Source organism: Podarcis bocagei (genome assembly GCF_964188305.1).
Source record: "Podarcis bocagei genome assembly, chromosome: 5".
Lineage (NCBI taxonomy): Eukaryota > Metazoa > Chordata > Lepidosauria > Squamata > Lacertidae > Podarcis > Podarcis bocagei.
Genome location: NC_138129.1, coordinates 11,201,556 through 11,222,706, shown reverse-complemented (window position 1 = coordinate 11,222,706; position 21,151 = coordinate 11,201,556). Strand labels below are relative to the sequence as shown.

The 21,151-nt window shown below is 46.5% G+C and overlaps 1 protein-coding gene across 1 annotated transcript in view; it reads right to left on the bottom strand.

Annotated features, from left to right (window-relative positions):
- Positions 1-7,711: 7,711 nt before the first annotated feature.
- Positions 7,712-21,151, bottom strand: part of RBBP8NL (RBBP8 N-terminal like) — a 30,169-nt gene continuing 16,729 nt past the window's right edge. Inside the window, exons 8-13 of the mRNA XM_081196208.1 lie at positions 20,489-20,655; positions 17,615-18,401; positions 15,669-15,780; positions 13,623-13,684; positions 11,232-11,358; positions 7,712-8,465 (exon numbers count right to left, since the gene is read on the bottom strand). Of these exons, the coding sequence (XP_081052334.1) occupies positions 8,335-8,465; positions 11,232-11,358; positions 13,623-13,684; positions 15,669-15,780; positions 17,615-18,401; positions 20,489-20,655 (1,386 nt within the window). The 3' untranslated portion in view covers positions 7,712-8,334. The remainder of the gene's footprint in view (positions 8,466-11,231; positions 11,359-13,622; positions 13,685-15,668; positions 15,781-17,614; positions 18,402-20,488; positions 20,656-21,151) is intronic.

Here is a 21,151-nt window from a genome sequence, read left to right as displayed (position 1 = left end):
TGCTTTTCTCCCAAGAATGACAAACTATAATGACACAATTACGCAACCTGAATTTTCCAGGGTTGCTGTCCCTGGGCGATGTGGGGACTGGATATCGTGTAGCATGTGTGAAGGGTGCATCACATGACATGACATGACATGACATGACCTGGGATTGTTGGATTGTCTGGAAAAGCCCGTGTAGGTAAGAAAGGTAAAGTTAATGAGTTAAGTTGCATACCCATCAGAATGTCACTCTGACAGAAGATGTTTGAAAACTCCAAATGCATGTGCCCAGAAAACAGTAGATCTAACTGAAACACATACTTGGAGATTGGCATGAATAGTTTATTATTATTTACTGGTTGCAAATTGGTGAGCACGGGCATTATATGCTGACCATAGGTGCTGGCTCCCTGGGGGCTCAAGCACCCACAAAATTCCCCATGAAAGGGCCTGGCACTCACAAATTTCGGCTGCATGGCACCCATGACCCCAGGCACTCACAGGGCCAAGCTGGCATTCCTGATGCTGACAAGACCTCACTCCTGTCAGCAATCGTGCTGCAGCATTCTGCACTAACTGCAGCTTCCAGATCAAGAACAAAAGAAGCCTCAAGTGGAGAGCACTGCAGTAATCCAGTCTTGATATAACCAGTGATAGTGGCAATGAATCTATTATTATTATTATTATTATTGCTTTTTTCTTTTATATTTATATATATATCTTTATTTTATTTAGACATACATACAAAACAGTAATGTACATACACTTACAAACAAAACAAAAAAAAGGTAAGGGAAAAAGAAAAATACATAAAATAGGTAAATAATAATACACTCATGTGGCTTCCCTCCGCCAATGCTCGCTATCTTTGTTACGATAAAGTTCTTATTTACATTGCAATTCATGTATCTCTACCTTACTTCTCTTATTAAACTGTTATTTTTTCTAGGTCAACTTTACAGCTTAGTCTAAGCATATCAGCATGCTATCTTTAGAGCAGGTGTTTACTCATATATTCTTCAAACCATATCCGTTGTGACCTTAATTTCTGATTTGTTTGTTATCTTATTGCTGCAGTTAATTTCGCCAATTCTATAAATTCAGATAATTTATATAACCAATCCTCTTTTGTGGGTATGTAATTTCCTTTCCTTTCCAATTCTTTGCAAGTAGTAACCTGGCTGCTGCAGCTGCATATAGAAACATTTTATCTCTATCTTGTGGTACCTCATTTCCTATTATTGAGTATATTATTATTATTATTATTATTATTATTATTATTATTATTATTTTATTATCACAAGGTAATTGTATAATCTTATAAGGGGTGTGGCTTGGACTTCTGAATCTGTCACTACACCAGCCACTGAGAAAGAGAAACAGACATACAGTGGTACCTCGGGATGCGAATGGGATCCGTTCCGGGGTCCTGTTCGCATCCTGAATAGAATGTAAGATGCAACTGCGTGTCTGTGCGTGCACAGGTTGCGTTTCGCTGCTTCTGCACATGCGCGTGACGTCATTTTGACTGTCTGCGCATGCGCAAGCGGAGAAACCTGGAAGTAACACGCTCCATTACTTCCAGGTCGCTGCGGAGCGCAACCCAAAAATACTTATCCTGAAGCATATTTATCCCGATGTATGACTGTACAGGTATGACTGTAAGGGACGCGGGTGGCGCTGCGGGTTAAACCACAGAGCCTAGGACTTGCCAATCAGAAGGTCGGCGGTTTGAATCCCCGCAACGGGGTGAGCTCCTGTTGCTCGGTCCCTGCTCCTGCCAACCGAGCAGTTCAAAAGCACGTCAAAGTGCAAATAGATAAATAGGTACTGCTCTGGCGGGAAGGTAAACGGTGTTTCCATGCACTGCTCTGGTTCACCAGAAGCGGCTTAGTCATGCTGGCCACATGACCCAGAAGCTGTACACCGTCTCCCTCGGCCTATAGAGCGAGATGAGCGCCGCAACCCCAGAGTCGGTCACGACTGGACCTAATGGTCAGGGGTCCCTTTACCTTTACCTTTATGACTGTACTGTACAGGAGATGAAGTGGGAGCGAAAGAGGCAGAGGGAATGTGGACGAACAGAAGCCTGTGAAGAAGAGAAGAAGAGTGAAAGAAAGCATGTGCTTGAAGGTAGGACAGGAGCCTGGCAAGGAAGAACGAGCGTTGAGAAGAGGGAGCATGAAACTGAGGCAGAGAAACAAACAGAGTCAGGCAAAAACCAGGGAAAGTAACAAGAGACAGGAGCAAGGCATTGACCATGGGTAGGCAAACTACGGCCCAGGGGCCGAATCTGGCCCTATTGCCTTCTCAATCTGGCCTGCAGATGGTCCAGGAATCAGCGTGTATTTACGTGAGTAGAATGTCCGAGGGTGAAGGCCTTTTGGGAAATGATTTATAACGAGTTGAAAAAGGTATTTAAGTATACCTTCCATAAGAAACCAGAGGCCTTCCTCCTGGGCATTGTAGGCCAGAGAGTGTCAAAGAAGGATAGAACTTTCTTTCTATATGCAACTACAGCAGCAAGAATCCTTATAGCCAAACATTGGAAGGCACAGGAGCTACCCACGCTGGAAGAGTGGCATGCGCAACTGATGGACTACATGGAACTAGCCGAAATGACTGGCAGAATCCGAGACCTGGGAGAAGAAGCAGTGGAAGAGGATTGGAAAAAATTTAAGGACTATCTACAAAAACATTATAAGTTATATGAATGTTGAGAAATTTGCTAAGTTTTGGAAAAACATGCTTCAGTATTGAGATCTGAAAATGATGGAAATTAAGTTATGACTGTGAAAAGTTTAACTTATAGAGTATATAATTAGATGAAATTACAAAAACACATGAAACAAGGTATCAATTTGCTGTTCATTTTTTTTTATTGCAAAGAAAACAGGGGATGGAAGATGTGGGGAAGTCCAGTTGATTATGAAAAAAGATTTGGAAAAGTATTTCTTGTATTTAACTTCTTTCTTTTCTTTTTCTTTCTGTAAAATCGCTTTTGCTGTATCATTGACGATGTATTCTGACCTTGGAAAAAAGCAAATAAAAATATTATTAAAAAAAATAAATAAATACATGAGTAGAATGTGTCCTTTTATTTAAAATGCATCTCTGGGTTATTTGTGGGGCATAGGAATTGGTTCATCCCCCCCATATAGTCCAGCCCCCCACAAGGTCTGGGGGACAGTGGATCAGCCCCCTGCTGAAAAAGTTTGCTAACCCCTGACATTGACTGAAGCAGGTATAAGGCAAAAGTGCATCGCCCATGGTGAATTAAGAAAGGAGAGATTACAAAGGAGTCAAACGGGAGGACAAGTATTTCCAAAGAAAGAAGAACCAGAAATGAGAGGAAGGAGCTTTTGCATGTCCCAGTGGTGGTAGAACAAAGAAATGAACCTAAGGGTGTGTGTACAGTGGTACCTCAGGTTACAAACGCTTCAGGTTACAGACTCTGCTAACCCGGAAGTAGTACCTCAGGTTAAGAACTTTACTTCAGGATGAGAACAGAAATCGTGGGCCGGCGGCACGGGAGGCCCCATTAGCTAAAGTGGTACTTCAGGTTAAGAACAGTTTCAGGTTAAGAACAGACCTCTGGAACGAATTAAGTTCTTAACCAGAGGTACCACTGTACTGATGTGAAGAGTCCTAACCATGAAAATGAGATGGCTGGGGTTCATCAGGTGGAGTGGATCGGAATGTAGGAATTCTCCCCTCCAGCAACTGGTATTCAGAGGCCTACTGTTAAGATGTGGGTGAAAATATCAGACGACACAGCGATTCTTCAAACAGCTCTTATTTATTCACAGACCCAGAACAGAACTGAACTGAATGGTTCAGCCAGCCTGCTTATATAGCGCTCCACTACAACGCAACAGTAACCACTTTCTGTAACTATCCAATCACTGAATGTCACTTTCAACCCCTTATTTGCATATGTGGACCTGAGTGAAAACTATCTACAGTATGCACACTGTACCAACACGGCTACCTACCTGTAACTTAAAAAAAAAACATGACACCCCAGTTTGAAAACTAAGGATGTCTTTGCTTTGACTTCTGTTCCAGGAAACCTATCCCAGAACTGCACTTTGCAGAGCCCATTTGTGAAGGTAATTCTTCAACACAGTGGACACCCAAATGCCTCATGTTTTAGGCTGGTGGTGTCACAATTGGAGCACATAAAATTATTGAGCACACTAAAGAAAGGTAGCAACATCTCATACTTCCTCTGTGCCGGGAGTTGGGGATTTGGGAGAAACCAGGCCGCTGAGTTTGGAGCATCTGGATATCACTCACAAAACCTGCATTTAGTAACCTGATTTTGCAAGTCTGGTGTGTGTGTGTGTGTGTGTTTCATAAGGTGATAAAGGTGTTGCTAGTGTCCTTCCTATGTGAGGACACATGCCAACCTTAGAAGTACCATTCTGTATCCACTAGGTGGCAGGCACAGACCAAAAGAGGCAAGGGCCCTTTGAAAAATGACAACGGATTTAGTGCCCCCACCATTTCCACATGTGCCAGTGACTAATGGCTAAAGCTGCGTCAGAGCACCCAACTCGCTGCTGACGTGGGCAACATTCGCAAAATGTACGAAGGCATGGAGAAAACCTTTGGACCAACCCGTCAAGGGAAACTGCACTGCTGAAAACCTTTGTCGGGAAAGATCATCACAGATTACAGCAAGCAGATGAAGTGATGGACAGGGCACTACCAAGAACTGTACTTGTGGGGAAACATGATCTCTGACACAGCAATTGACAGTATCTGGACTCTGTTTGGCGATGTGGTTCAGGAACAACAGGATATGAATGACCTTCCCAAGGTCAGTGTGAACCGAGGGCTAAGTGCCAGCACTGCTTACAGCTTGGCCACCTTGTCGTCCTCTGTCTAACTTTGACATTTAAGCTGCCAATATGTTTTGGAATCCCTTCGACGAAGGCCTGTGTTATCCACATCATTTGTGAGGATTCTGTATATGAGTTGTGTTCTGGGCACCAGAGTCATTTGCTGGGTATGTAAATATTCAGGGCATGGACTCATGAACACAAATGTGCATAACATTTGCCCATGCTAATTTATATGCATAGATGTGTGACGGAAGAGGAGCCAACTAACTTCCCATGCAAATGACCCTCCCCCCCAAAAAATGTTCAATTAATTTGCAGCCAGCCAAAGGTCATCCTTTGGTTGACAAAGGGACGCGGGTGGTGCTGTGGGTTAAACCACAGAGCCTAGGACTTGCAGATCAGAAGGTCAGCGGTTCGAATCCCCGCGACGGGGTGAGCTCCCGTTGCTCGGTCCCTGCTCCTGCCAACCTAGCAGTTCGAAAGCACATCAAAGTGCAAGTAGATAAATAGGTACCGCTCCGGCGGGAATGTAAACGGCGTTTCCGTGCGCTGCTCTGGTTCGCCAGAAGCGGCTTAGTCATGCTGGCCACATGACCCGGAAGCTGTACACCGGCTCCTTCGGCCAATAAAGCGAGATGAGGGCCGCAACCCCAGAGTCGGCCACGACTGGACCTAATGGTCAAGGGTCCCTTTACCTTTACCTTTAAAGGTCATCCCAGATCAGGTCCTCTTCAACTCATCGAGCCCAAAATTTTTCCTTTCAGATCGGGCTCTGGATTGTGTGAAGAAGTATTTTCTTTCCTCTATCCTAGATATTCCAACAATTAGCTTCACTGGATGTCTATGAGTTCTAGAGTCATGAGAGAGGGAGAGAGAGAAAAACCCAGTCCATGTTCTCCAAGCCAGGTATAATTTTGTAAACGTCTATCATTTCACCTCTTACTTGGTTTTTGTCCTAACTAAAAAGTCTCAAATGTCACAACCTTTTCTCACATGGGTCAGGGGGCACTCCAGCCCCTTGATCACATTTCAGTTGCTCCTTTCCAACTCTGCTATATTGAGGGAGAGGTGAGTAGAACAGCACACATGGAATTCCTAGAATGCAATTTACCTTTTTAAAAATAGTTGCCGTACACTGGATCAACATCTTCACGGAGCTATCCACTCCGACGTGAAGGTCTCGTCGCTGGTCAGTCACTGCCTGCTCATTCCCCATGTGTGTATATGTGAAATTAAGATTTATTGCCACCACAAGCATCACTTGACAGCTGCTTACACTGAACTGGACCATTTTATTGCCCATTTGCTCAGTTTCGAGAGGCCCTTTTGAAGCTCTTCACAATCTCTTTTAGTTTTTAGTTTTAATGGCCCTGAACAGGAAGTCTGCAGTCAGCTCCCATGTTGTTCACCCCTGAAATATGGAGAGCAGCTGCTATAACCTCCCCCCCCCAATCCTTAACACAGAGCTCACATAAAATAAGATCACTTATTTTAGGGCAAACTATGCAGTGGTTTAATCAATGTAGCATTTATGTACAATCAAACTGGGTACTTGGCGATACGTAGGTGTTTTTTGTACGCTGTGCATATCAAGATCCAGAAGTTTTTGCTTAGTGTGTGGCACCTTTCCCCTCGAATCCCCACGATGGGGTGAGCTCCCGTTGCTCGGTCCCTGCTCCTGCCAACCTAGCAGTTCGAAAGCACATCAAAGTGCAAGTAGATAAATAGGTACCACTCTGGCTGGAAGGTAAACGGTGTTTCCGTGCGCTGCTCTGGTTCGCTAGAAGCGGCTTAGTCACGCTGGCCACATGACCTGGAAGCTGTCTGTGGACAAACACCAGCTCCCTCGGCCTATAGAGCGAGATGAGCGCCGCAACCCCAGAGTCGGTGACGACTGGACCTAATGGTCAGGGATCCCTTTACCTTTCCCCCTATTAACTTCAAAGGTGTGATAGCTTCCTTGTCACCAGAACCCACCACCTGCAAAACTGATGTAGATCAAAAGCTACCCTCATTTCTGGCCCTGAGACTACTTCAGACTGGCAACCATGAGGATGTGGCTAGCAGATATTGCTTCTTATCGCTGGTCCTTCAGACTTCCCCATCAGCCATGTGCAATAGCTAGAGCCCTCTCCTTGCTGAATCTTCCGATGTGTGTGTATAGGGATCACAGGTGCAACAATATCTGAAACAAGCACCATCTTAAGATGCACTTTGGGAAGTGCTCCAGGACTAGTCAAACCATGCTTTCACCATCTTGGCCCAATACACCCTTTTGACGAAGGAAAGCTGCTGTCAAAGTTCAGCCCATTTATTCTTATCTTGCACCTCGCAGGACGACCTTATTCTGCCGCTGTTTCCCCAGTGCTTTTGGTGGGATTTGCAGCGCACCAATGATGCCTGACAGATACCTAGCCTACCTTCAAACATTCCCCTGAAGAAAATCGGGACGCGTGTCTTTTGGTGTCAGGCTGCCATGCGGGTCAGCAACACTGCTACAAGTGCCAACGCTGGCTGCAAGCACCAGCTTATCCCAGGGACATTCCGGGATGGAAGCCGGGATGGATTCTATAATTCCAGGAATGTCCTGGGAAAATACATACAATTGGTGGGTATGACTAGGAAGTCAGAACATTGGTCCATCCAGTTTAGCATTGTCTACACTGCATTGCAGCAGGTGTCTAGTATTTCAGGCAAAGGTCTTCCCAGTCTCACCTGGAGAGGCTGGAAATTGAACCTGGAAGCTTTTGGATTCAGAGTAGTTGCTCTGGCACTGATCTACAGCCCTCCCTTGTGGATCCACAGGCTACAGGACATTGAAAGTCCAGGCCCCTGCAGAGTTGCTGATTTTATAAAAGGAAGGAAAGACAACGGTCCCATAGGGATGTCTTGTATTGGCCGTGGAAGCAACAAAATACCATGTTTTGCAAGTCACCAAAAGCTGCCAGGTTTGCTGTAGCTCACTGTTGTCGTCTCTGGTTTGCAGTAGCCCTCCAAAATATCAGGCAAGAGCATTCCCCAGGACCTGATCATTCTAACTGGTATTGCAAGGGACTGAATTTGGGACCCCCTGCATGCAGAACATGGTCTCTCTGTCCTTACATTGCAGTTGTCTCTTGCTGCAACACTTAATGAATCACAGCGAAGGTATGGCAGGGCCAATCTGGTTGAAGGCCAGAGAACTGGCAAGACCTGGACAAAAGGAACCACAGAATAGCCGAGCAGAACAAACCACCTCACTGCCAAAATCTCGAGAGAATTAACCAAAGAATTTTGTAAAGCTCTCCAGAGTGCCTTGACTGTCAGTAAGTTACCGTACTAGTCCACATGAATTCACTTGTCGGTCAGGGATGTGAAGCAATGGCGCCTGAGCAGGCTTGAGCTGTCCTGGTTGATGTCAGTGAGAATAACTGGCCACTGAAGGGCTTCATATCACAGCAGAAATATCTGACACTGGTTCAAGTGGTAGGATCTGCTCCAGCGAGAAAGCATATTCGGGCTATGTCTCTTCATCTTCGTTGTGGCTGGAAGCAGGGCTGCAGTTTGCTGTTTCTTTTAGATCTTCTTGCACGTCAGCTGGGATCTGGGCTGCTTTGACATTACGCCTGCCTTGAACAGGCTTCTTAAAGGCTGCGAAGAACAAAACAGACAAAGGCGTTAGCAGGTTTGCAGTGCATTCTGGGATAACAAACTGGGCAAGTTTTGTTTCAGTCTCTGGCACCTCATATAGAAGAGGTGGGCTGAAGGTAGATCAGGAGAGCGATTGCAATAGATCACCAAGTGTGAAATCCAACTTAGGCCCTATTCACCATCTACACTTAAAACAGCATTGTACCACTTTAAAGAGTCGTTGGCTTCACCCAAAGAATCCTGGGAACTGTAGTTCATTAAGGGTGCTGGGAGATGTTAGGTGACCCCCATTCCCTTAGACAGCTACCATTCCCAATCCCTGGGAAGAAGTATTGGTTGAAGCAGCTTGTGGAGTCTAAAGATCGGGTTTCCTGAAAACGTTTTGCCCAGTTCCCACGTTAAGAGCCACACAAATGAGCAGCTACCTGTCTATGACTTGGTTGCATGAGGGCCAGATTTCATGGCACTTTTGGCACAGTGCCGAAGATGAGCCACCGTCAACAAAACAAAACAAAACAAAACAGACAATGAGAGTGATGAATGGTGACACAGCTAGGTTGGGGGCCCTTCCAAGCCCCTGAGTCCTTGGCCAGTGCCCAACCTGACTGATTGTTGGTGCTGGACTTGCGTTCCATCCCATCCTTCCCTGTTGCAATAATTTCAGTGTTCTTCCTGGTTGGAAAAAATAAACACAAATGGCTATCCTTGCCCCTGATGCAGGTTCTGTAAAAGCTGGGGCAGAATTCTGTCCTAAATCCTAACTCTGGTCACAGACACTGGATTCAGCGTCTCAGGAACCTGCTGCATTGAGAGCAGTAAAAAAAAAAAAAGGTAAAGGACCCCTGGACGGTTAAGTCCAGCCAAAGGCAACTTTGGGGTGCGGCGCTCATCTTGCTTGCAGGCCGAGGGAGCTGGTGTTTGTCTACAGACAGCTTTCCGGGTCATGTGGCCAGCAGGACTAAACCATTGCTGATACAATGGAACACTGTGATGGAAACCAGAGCGCACAGGAACACTGTTTACCTTCCCGCCGCAGTGGTACCTATTTATCTACTTGCACTGGTATGCTTTCGAACTGCTAGGTTGGCAGAAGCTGGGACAGAGCAATGGGAGCTCATCCTGTTGTGCAGATTTGAATTGCCGACCTTATGATTGGCAAGCCCAAGAGGCTCAGTGGTTTAGACCACAGCGCCACCCGTGTTCCCCTATTACCTTTGAAAGCGGTAATGTAAAGGCAGATGGGCAGCTGCTTGCAGGCCTGGATTAAATTTGCAAGCACTGGTATTTGGAAATATCAGTGTCCACCCCACCCCACCTCTGCTGCCACTGCCTACCATTCATTGTCTTGCCCTTTGCAATTTTAACCCCTTCTGAGCTCAGCGCTTTGCAGGGAAGGGCCGAGCCTTTTGACAGAACAAGAAAAAGGAGCTGTCGACATTTTGTATCCAGGTTCATCAGACCTGTCAGAAAGGCAATGCGATAGGAACGGAAGCTTGTCAAACAAGCCCTTTTGCCTTGCCGACAACAATATCTCTCTCACATACTCGGTCAACATTGCTCTCTCTAACTCACACGCATACACACACAGCCAAGCACACACTTTTTGACTGCACAAACAGAGCCAGTGGTAGGGCTTTGGAGGTGGAGAAAAGTATTTAAACTGTGAAGAGGAAGGGAGGGTTGTTGGTTGTCCCCTCCGCCCTTTTTCAAGTGCCCAACCTTTATCCATTTCCTACTTTGTCACCTGCAGGAAACGCCAGCACAACACATTCCATTGTTAAGAGGTTTCCCCCTCTACAGGGAATGGGGCTTAACAATAAACACCGTTTGTGAAAATGCATTCCCTGCAAGTCAATAACATTTCTCCGGAAAGGCTAAGCAAACACTGAACTGTGTACCTAGTGCACCTATTCAATTTACGTGTTGCAAAGCCTTTCTCCTACTCTCTTCTCCCTCCCAGGTTGGCTTGGGCTAACCCTTTGCCAGAAAGCCAGCCTGGCCCCCAAGACTCTGGAGTCCTCCCTGCTGCCTGCCTTATCACAGCGGACTGTATCACTGTGAACAAACATTTGCATAGCCTGGAATTCAGAGAGCAGAAGAGAGTGCCTGGCCTGTGCATAGGAAAAGTTAGTTCTTTTCTCAAATGAGCCACCGGAACAAACAAAGTTCAGTGGACAAGGGCCACATCCATTTAAAGCACAATGGTGCCATTTTAAACTGTCTTCCCCCCAAGAATTCTGGGAGCTGTTAAAGGCGCTGAGAGTTCTTAGGAAGCCCAAATCCCCCCTCAGAGCTACAATTCTCAGAGATAGCTCTGTGAAGAGGGATGGATTGCTAAACTACTCTGGAAATCATAGCTCTGTGAGGGGGATAGGGGTCTCCGAACAATGTAACAAGTGGCAACATAGGCAATTTAAATGTGAATGTGGCCTAAGTAAACAGGTGCAGTGTTATGTAAGACATGAAAAATAGTATACAGTGGATGCTCGGGTTGCGAACGTGATCCATGCGGGATGCACATTCACAACCTGCAGCGTTTGCAACCCACATCTACACATCTGTGGGTTGCAATTCGGTGCTTCTGAGCATGCGCAAAGCGTGATTTAGTGCTTCTGCACATGCGCAACCACCTAAACCCGGAAGTAACCTGTTCTGGTACTTCCAGGTTTTGGCGGTCCGTAACCCGAAAAAACACAACCTGAAGCGTCTGTAACCCACGGTATGACTGTATCTCACAATACATGATTCTGAACCCCCTGTTTGTACCCTTTGTCAGCGAATCGTGTCCCCTTTTCCGCTTCTTTTGCGATCTCTGGGTGATCTCAGTTGTGCAACAATATTTTTCTTTCATGGGAGCTGCTTGGAGGCTTTCATCATCACAAGTGCCAATCACCTATTAGGGGGAAATTATTCAGACATGAATTTCAGATGTGCAAGTTAAATGTCCCATAGCATTTGGGAACCCCACCTTTCTTCCTTCAGTTGTGCTCAAGTTTTGCACTCAAAAATCAGGTCTGATCGGAAAAATTCTTTTCCTCCTTCTGTATTCCGCAAACAAGACGCTCTTTCAACCCTGCCTACAAGTCAAACACAGCTCATTTTGGATTAAAGTCAAGTCCTTTCATAGGTCGTTCTAGGTGAACAGTGTATGATTAGCCAGAGTGATGCCCTTACCATTGGCCATGCTAGTTGGCTATCCTGGCTATATTAGGATTAAGCTCATAACTTGAATCATAGAGTTGGAAGGGAACACAAGGATCATCGAGTCCAGCCCCCTGCAATCCAGGCATCTTTTGCCCAATGTGGGGCTCGAACCCACAGCCCTGAGATTTACTCTCATGCTCTACCAATTGAGAAACTCAGCTTTGGAAAGACAGCTTCCATTCCTTCCAGCTTTCACCTCCTGTATTTTAACCATGGCACCAGCACTTCATTTTAGGATGTGTCTGTTGCAAGTCTTCCTTTTAGTGATTGGTGGGACTGATTTAGCAGGGACAGCCGAATACATTCTGCTGCCTGGGGCAGAGGGCAAACGTTTGGTGCTCCCCATTGCACATACAGAAGCCAGCTGGGCTGGCAGATGAATCTGACTGGAAAACTGGCAATGGGGCAGTGTCGCCAATTGCAGCTGATGCCAGCTGGCTAGCATAGGGGGCACAGGACAGGTCAGATGCGGCACAAATCTCTGTCCTCCAGCTCAGGGGAATGGACAAGGGGCTTGGCAGGAATGCCTTGGGGAAAATACTCAAATGTCCATCAGAATCTGCCACCTGAGGCAGTTGCTTCACTCTGCCTAATGATTGGGCCAGCTTGCAGCCCAGCTGGATCTCATAAGGCCATGCATCTCATGAGCTGCCCACTTTGTCTCTACACTTGTCTGCCCACATGTGACGTTGGAGCAGGATCCTGGCACACCACATGAAGCCCCCTTTCTCTAGTGGCTTCTCGACTTAGTTGAGAGCATAAGGTTTGATTAGCATTGCCAAAGGTTCTCAGAAGTGGGGAATCTCTTGTTTGTGGGCTTAATCAGACCCACCAGACCTCCCCATTTAAACCATGGAGCTGTTTTGGCTAAGACACACCCATCAGCCTTCAACCTAACGTCATATATGACACTAGGCTTGGTAAAGGCATGGCTGGACCAAAAGGAAAAGGGGTTTGCAGATCAGGAGTGGCTTCAAAGCCATGTGATGATAATAATAATAATAATAATAATAATAATAATAATAATAATAATAATAATAATAAAAAATAATTATTTATACTCCCAACAGAAGGGAATATTCCCAACAGAATATTAAAAACACAAACACATCAAACATTAAAAACTTCCCTAAACAGGGCTGCCTTCAGGCAGATAGTTATTTCCTTAACATCTGGTGGGAGGGTGTTCCACAGGGCGGGCGCTGGGAAGGCCCTCTGCCTGGTTTCCTGTAACCTCACTTCTCGCAGTGAGGGAACTGCCAGAAGGCCCTCAGAGCTGGACCTCAGTGTCCAGGCTGAATGATGGGGATGGAGACACTCCTTGAGGTATACAGGGCTGAGGCCGTTTAGTGCTTTAAAGATCAGCACTAACACCTTGAATTGTGCTTGGAAAAGTACTGGGAGCCAATGTAGTTCTTCCAGAACTGGTGTTATATGGTCTTGGCGGCCAATCAAAGTCATCAGTCTAGCTGCTTTGATGTACCGTATTTTTCTTTGCATAACATGCCACTGTGTATAAGATGTCCCCCTATTTTGGGGGACTCAAAATTAAGAAAATGGAGGAGATTGCCCCTGTGTATAAGACTACTCCCCTTTTTAAACATTACTTTTTTAGTAAAAAAAACCCTAGTCTTGTACACAGAAAAGTACGGTACTTTGCAAGCGCCAACAACAGCTGATTCCTTGGGTCTTGCATTACAGTGTGCCTTGCCTGCACGGTTTGATTTCAAACTGTGCAAGTGAAAAATAGTCATTGTGAAATCAGCTGAATGACAGGTGGGCACATTCGGCCAAGTAAACCCAGTGTTGCCCAGTTGCCTCCTAAACGAGTCCCATACTGAGAATGGCTTGTGCCTAGCCAGGAGGTAGACTCTACTTGGTGTGTGTGTTGGGGGGACGGGGCAGACAGGTGTATGTGTGGGATGATGAGCAAATACACAAAAGGGAACAAACCTCGCTATCAGATGTTTTGGGCTCGTCAGATTCTTCATTGACCGACTCAGAATCTCCGTTACCTAAAGGAAACAATGGCAGATGAAGGATCAGCTGTTGGAGGACTTGCAGTTTCCAGACGAGGAGCCACACCAATATTCAAATGACAAGCAAACAAAACCTCTCTCTGTGTCTGTTCCCACCCCACCCAGATGTCAATCAATTGAGAGATCCTTCTCCCTTGATTTGATCTCCTTATATGCAAATCAGCACACAGCTGCCTTTAAAAAACAAAACAAATACTTTCCCATTAGCACAAAAATCCTGATTCTCTGGTCTGGGCTAGAGTTTCCCAAAATCAAGCCATACAGGCCAACTCTACTTTCCAGCTCAGCCAGTAAAGTTGGTATTATGGATGTGACTTTTGTTGTTGTTGTTGATATAGGAATAGGGCTTTCCCCCCTCATACAATAGGAGAGCCAACCAACCATTTTACTGAAGCACTGAGAAGGAGATGGGAAGGGTCAAGTTTCTAGTCATCACAGATGTAGAGAAAATTTAAAAAATGGGGATTTTCCTGTGGGGGCTATAATTAGGAAAAGCTTGTGATTTCCTCATTGTCTTGAATCAGGGATCATTCCCTTTGCAACTTCCTATCGTGTGTACATATCTCACTGGTTAAGTACATGGTCTGCATGCAGGAAGTCGCAGGTTAAATATCTGAATCTCCAGGTAAAAAGACCAGGAGGCAAATGCCTGAGACTTTGGAGAGCTGCTGTCAATCACAGCAGACAATACTGATCTAGGTGAACAAATAATTTGAGCAGGTGGGGCTTGCTTGGGTTGATATGACCACAGGCTAAAGTGAGAAGTTTCTGGTCTTGCTGTCCGAAAAGCCTTACAGGGTGCTGGAGGTTTCGGTTGAGCACAAAGACCTACTGTCTGTTATAATCAAAGTTTACTTAAATTGGAGGCACAGTGTGTTCAAACAATGCAGTCGTCCTGGATATAAGGAGTGAAACTACTGGTTGAGCAATAGAAGTTTCTTTGGAAGCCACAGAACTTAGATGTTGCTACTGAGAGGATTAATTACAACCATTAGGGGAAATGTTTCTCAAGTTTTGGAGTGCAGTTTGATGTAAGAGTGGTTTGGTCAACAAGGGATGTCTACATTTCTTGCTGAAAGAAATGGTAGCTGTGTCAGTCTGTTACAGCAACCACAGAAATAGAGTCTTCTGGCACCTTAAAGGCTAATGGCACTTCCAGTTTGTCTCTATTTTTGGGTGGGATTCAGTCACATACAGGCAAATTCAGGTTGGGCAGTTACAGTTGATTTGGAGGTATTGGGCAGTAAACCCACTTCCCCCCAAAGACCAGATTTTTGGCGATAAGGAAAGTGTTGGGAAAACGCATGGCAAAGTATAGGATAACACTTGCTTTGATGCAACCTCATCCAGTGTCCTCACAAACAAAGTGTCCTCACAAACAAAGTTGAAATTAAATGCTAACTAAATAGTTAACAGGGACGCGGGTGGCGCTGTGGGTTAAACCACAGAGCCTAGGATTTGCTGATCAGAAGGTCGGCGGTTCGAATCCCCGCGACGGGGTGAGCTCCCGTTGCTTGGTCCCAGCTCCTGCCAACCTAGCAGTTTGAAAGCACGTCAAAGTGCAAGTAGATAAATAGGTACCGCTCCAGCGGGAAGGTAAACGGCATTTCCGTGCGCTGCTCTGGTTCACCAGAAGCAGCTTAGTCCTGCTGGCCACATGACCCGGAAGCTGTACGCCGGCTCCCTCGGCCAATAAAGCGAGATGCGCGCCGCAACCCCAGAGTCGGTCATGACTGGACCTAATGGTCAGGGGTCCCTTTACCCCTTTACCTTTAAATAGTTAACACCGTCTAATCTCCCAGCGAGCAAATCATGGTGACGATGTTGTTGTTGGTGTCTGTCTGTCTGAAAAGATGAGGGCGTGTTTCATGCATCTGGGGCCTGCTAACTTAGAAAAACCCTACAAGCTACCTAGAGAAATGTTGTTCCCTATCACTGTCTCTCTGAAAGTGCAGGTTACCTGGCTGGTCCATTTTCTGCTTCTGCGCTTCAAAAGGCACCTTTGTCTCTGAATCGGCTGTGGCGTCGCAAGATGCCGGCTTGCACGTGGGAAGTTCTTGTAGTGAAGAGATCTGCAGAAGGCACAGACAGATGTTTGTGGCCAGAAATATAGCAGTTCAACACAAACACACTCACACCAATAACACCCAGCCTCCATCATGGTCACAGACCAGGAATCCTCAAAGGCAGATTCCTCCAACATCTGCAGCTGTAAGGAGACGGGTGTATTTCATGGACTGTCATATGTGGAGCTGCAGCGCACAAGGAGGGATCTCTAGTCAATGAATAGCTAGCCTAGCCTATCAAGACCTGTTAGTTGCTCCAGGACACTTCTGAGTCCACATGTATGTCCTGCCTCAGCTACAGGACACCTCTCCAAGGTGCTGATCTTAGGTTCCCCTGCTTACCCACCTCCAGCACAGCTGGGGTGATCAGCTATGCTTGGTGGTGAGTATCTCCATGGACCAAAACAGCCTCCATGGAACATCACACATGACTAGCCTTCCTCCTTGATGAGATGGAGAAGGGATGTAATTGAGTGGTAGAGCACAAATCTTGCATGTAGGAGGTCTGGGGTTCATTTTTCACCAAAAGGCACCTTGGTGGGGCTGGAGTGACCCCTCTCCAGTGTTGGAGAACTGCAGTGAATCAGAATATACACTACTTGGCTATATATGCTGGCAGTGTAAGGTAGCTTCGTATGTTCATGAGACCTGTGTTCAAGTCCTGCTAAACACAAGCATCACTGTAAGCATTCACAGAATGTGAACCATAAGTCGTGTCCAGCTCAGACAAGACCCACTGAAATTCATGGACCTTAGTTAGTCACACCCATTAATCTCAATAGGTCTGCTTTTAACATTGGATACAGCTCCCACGAGCACATATGAACTGAATGATGCTCATGTTCAGTCAAAGGTGACATGACTGATGCAGCAGACAGATGTTTCCTGAAGAGGACCCATGAAGTGTGGATGATGTAGCCACATCTTTCAGCATCTTTGCACACATATTGTGGGACTCTGATTGGGTCTGACTGTTCATGTGAGTATTTAAAGATGTGACTATGTCATCTATACTTTAAACACATAATGTGCAAAACATCTGCATGCCACATTCGTCCTAGCCCTTTGCAGATATACTAAACAGGTAAAATGTATGGAGGACTGGGGGAAAGAAGGCCTTGAGGCAGCTGACTCTCCACCAGATGTATACCCGCTTGTTTCAAGGTGAGGAGCCCATGCAGGGACAAGTGTATTCACACATATGTACAATACAGGAGTAGGATTGGCTGGCAAGTATTTTGTTGTGCCATTTGATTGTTGCATATTATTTATGGATGCATATGTTTTAATTCTTATGTAATTGGTTTCTATAATTGGAAACACTCAGAAGCCTGTTTGGCATTAAGTGGCATATAAATCCATCCATCCATCCATCCATCCATCCATCCATCCATCCATCCATCCATCCATCCTCAATGGTGAACAAGGTGATTTGCTGCTGCGCAAATCAAAGAGGCTCTTGCCTAACTGTTGTCCTAGGTCATAGGACTGGTAGGAGGGCAAAAATATTGCAAAGGATAAAAGTGGCATAAAAAACATAAATGGAAAATGGTTTTGTTTATAAACAGAAGTGACAGTTCAGAAACAGCACAACACAAAATAAAAAAATTCCTTCCTGTAGCACCTTAAAGACCAACTAAGTTAGTTCTTGGTATAAGCTTTCGTGTGCATGCACACTTCTTCAGACGAAAGCTTATACCAAGAACTAACTTAGTTGGTCTTTAAGGTGCTACAGGAAGGAATTTTTTTATTTTGACTATGGCAGACCAACACGGCTACCCATCTGTAACTGGAACCATGGAAAGCACAACACATGAACTCTTGGAGCAGTTTCTCTTACCAGAGATGCTGCGAGGTTCTCCTTGGCTCCCACGCTGAGCTGCTCTGCCTCTTTGCCCCTGTGGAGACGTTCAGCTGCGTGGAGCCAGGTGGACAAATCACTTTTATGAAGGATGGGGTCTTCAGCTGACCTTTTAATCGGACTTCCAGGCTCCTCTTCCCCTGAGGATGGTTGCCAGTTGGCTGCCTTCAGTTTCTCTCTTCCTCTTCCATAATCTGATAGGTCTAGGGGTACTTCTGTGAGATACTCCCTCATGACTTCTGCCTTCTCTGCTTGCTCCAGTTCCTCCCTGTCGATCAAAAGAAATCGCCCTAGCGTTCCCTCACTAGAGTCTCCCGAAATGGACCTTTCCTTTTTGCACTCCTTGCCTGCCCTCAGCAGTGGGGAAGGCGATCGACGCTCGGTGCGATCGAAGCCGTCTTCCATCTTGGCATTGCATTCCTGCTGTTGCATCAATAAATAACGGAGCTTCTCTTGATGATTAAGAAACTGGAGTCTATTCTCCAAATGGCGGTCCTTCATGTACACCATAGCGCCTGGGAGATCGAAGATGGCAGCTTGGTCTTCCCAGTCGTCTTGTGACTTCATTCTGCCTTCTGCCTCTTTGGCCATTAGTAAGCGATGAGGGAAACCACTTTCCCTGCTGCTGGAGTTACTCTGGAGCCCAAGATGGTGCAAGGCAAAGTGTTGGCCGGGGAGGCAGGATTGCTCCTTTCTGGCGGCAAACTTCAGAGCCTTGTAAGATGAAGCAAGTTCCCGGCAGTCCGATTTGCTGGCTCTTAAATAACTGAAATAAAGCATGTCATCAACACTACTCAAAAATCTGCCAAGAGTCGTAGGGTAGTATTCAACTACTGTCAGGGCCAGATCAAGGCGTTTTGCTGCCTGAGGCGAAAGACAAGATGGTGCCCTTCCCCAAGGCACATACAGAAGCCAATTGGATTGGCAGCTGAGTCTTACCTCAATACTAGTGAAAGGAAAGTATCTTCCACCGTGCTTGAGGGCAGCTAGGTAGTGTAGGGGGTACAAAGCATGGTACCCACAGCTCTCCCTGCTCCCTGCCCCTTAGCACCTGCTGTCTGAGGCAGCTGCTTCCCTCTGTCTCATCACAGAGCCAGCCCTAATGTGTCCCATTAGTGGAAGGACTTCTGGTTATGCAATGAGACTTCTCCTCTTCTCCTTTCTCCACGGGTACCAAACCCACGTGTACCCCACTTCCCAAATCTGCTACAGACAGTTGGGAGAACCCCTAAACAGCTTTAGGGGAGGCATGGGGGAGAACATTCCATTGCACAAAAAGCAACCCTTGCACTGACAGAACGAGAGTTTTAGTGCTATATTGGAAACCATAAATTCAAATGGCTCAGGCTGCATTCCAGCTGGGTGCTCACTTTCCATTTATTATCCTGCACTGCTGGGAATTAGACTAGATGATGCTTTGGGTCCTGTCCAATTCTACAATTCTATGACTCTAGACTCCATAATGAGTGACTTTGTTTTGGTCAACCTGGACAGAAGGTCGAGGTGGTGAAGCCATCATCTAAGTGCTCCTGATTCACCATGCTATGCTATGTTCAGATGTACTGAACTTACAGCGCATTGTTCCTTTAACAACATCTAGTTTCCCGACTCCTCTCTCACCTTTGTTTTGTCCTGGGAGAAATCCTGCTGCAGGCCTGTAATAGAAGCCATGCCAGAAATCTGTATATAACCCCTGATAATAAACCAGTTACGTTATCAACACCTGTGTGGGACCTGAATTCACTGGTCACGTTTCAACACACTGCACACATCCCATTGCAAGCACTTCAATAAGATGTGTGGGCTGTAGCGATACTGGAATCTAGATCTAAAAGCTGTTTCACATGGTGATTTGTCCTTCTTTTCTCCCTCTGCAAGCCAGTGGCAAGGATGTTTCCCTCTTTACCCCGGTGATCACTTTTTCTGTATGCCACCAAAATCAAAGGGTCTAGAAACTTGTTTTCCCACCCTTTCAGATGAAAGCTGAAAATGCAAGGGAGAGGCCTGGGATATTCTTGGAGAGACCAGGCCGGCCCTTGTAGCTCAGGCAGGCCCATAATAATAATAATAATAATAATAATAATAATAATAATAATAATAATAATAATAATAATAATAATTTATTATTTATACCCTGCCCATCTGGCTGGGTTTCCCCACCCACTCTGGGCGGCTTCCAACAAAATATTAAAATAAAGTAATGCATCAAACAATGGGGCGAGGGTGGCGCTGTGGGTTAAACCACAGAGCCTAGGACTTGCCAATCAGAAGGTCGGCAGTTCGAATCCCCACGACGGGGTGAGCTCCCGTTGCTCAGTCCCTGCTCCTGCCGACCTAGCAGTTTGAAAGCACGTCAAAGTGCAAGTAGATAAATAGGTACCGCTCCGGTGGGAAGGTAAACAGCGTTTCCGTGCGCTGCTCTGGTTCGCCAGAAGCGGCTTAGTCATGCTGGCCACATGACCCGGAAGCTGTATGCCAGCTCCCTCGGCCAATAAAGCGAGATGATCGCCGCAACCCCAGAGTCGGCCACGACTGGACCTAATGGTCAGGGGTCCCTTTACCTTTACCTAATGCATCAAACATTAAAAGTTTCCCTAAACAGGCTGCCTTCAGATGTCGTCTAAAAGTCTGGTAGTTGTAGTTCTCTTTGACATCTGATGGGAGGGCGTTCCACAGGGCGGGCGCCACTACTGAGAAGGCCCTCTGCCTGGTTCCCTGTAACTTCACTTCTCGCAGTGAGGGAACCGCCAGAAGGCCCTTGGCACTGGACCTCAGTGTCCGGGTAGAACGATGGGGGTGGAGATGCTCCTTCAGGTATACTGGACCAAGGCTATTTCTTGAGTTCTTACTTACGCTTCAAAGCTGGGAATTCGATCAGATGCTGGGGGTGGGGGCGTTTCACTCGCAGGGGGTGGGACGGGACTTCCTGGGCAATCCCTTTCCTGAGAGCAGGATCTCGAGCCAGGCCTCAGTAACGCAATTGTTCCGTGCAACTGGTTAGCTATCCTCTGAGAAGAATGCTAATAACAGAGGGGAGACAGGAAGAGGAGAAAGGCTTTTCTCAGGGAACTGCCATCAGAGCCAGAGGGAGAGGGAGGGCTCCAGAGGGATTCCGGAGAGCGTCCCGGGAGGGAGAGAAGCAGCACATCTTCTGGGGAAGGAAATCAGCGTAGCACCAGTGGAGAAGGGGGGCAGATGGGGGAATCGGCGAGGTGGCTCCAAGACTCCTCGCCGGGGACCAGCGGGGAGAGCACGGGTCCTCCGCTGCCCACACCCTCCCTGCGCAGAAGGCTTCCGTGCAGGGAAAATAGGCGGAGACTAGGCGTCAAAGAGCTTCTTTGCTGGAAGAAGTTCAGGAAACGCCCACTGACGGATACTGCCAGCGATTGAAACAGCCACGGGCGAGTGGCTGTCCAGACAGAAAGGGTTCACTTAGGCAACCCAGCCAGGTGTGGCGCCGATTTACGCACGAGCAACCCCTAGAACCATTACAGCTTTGTTGCATTATTTCAAGCC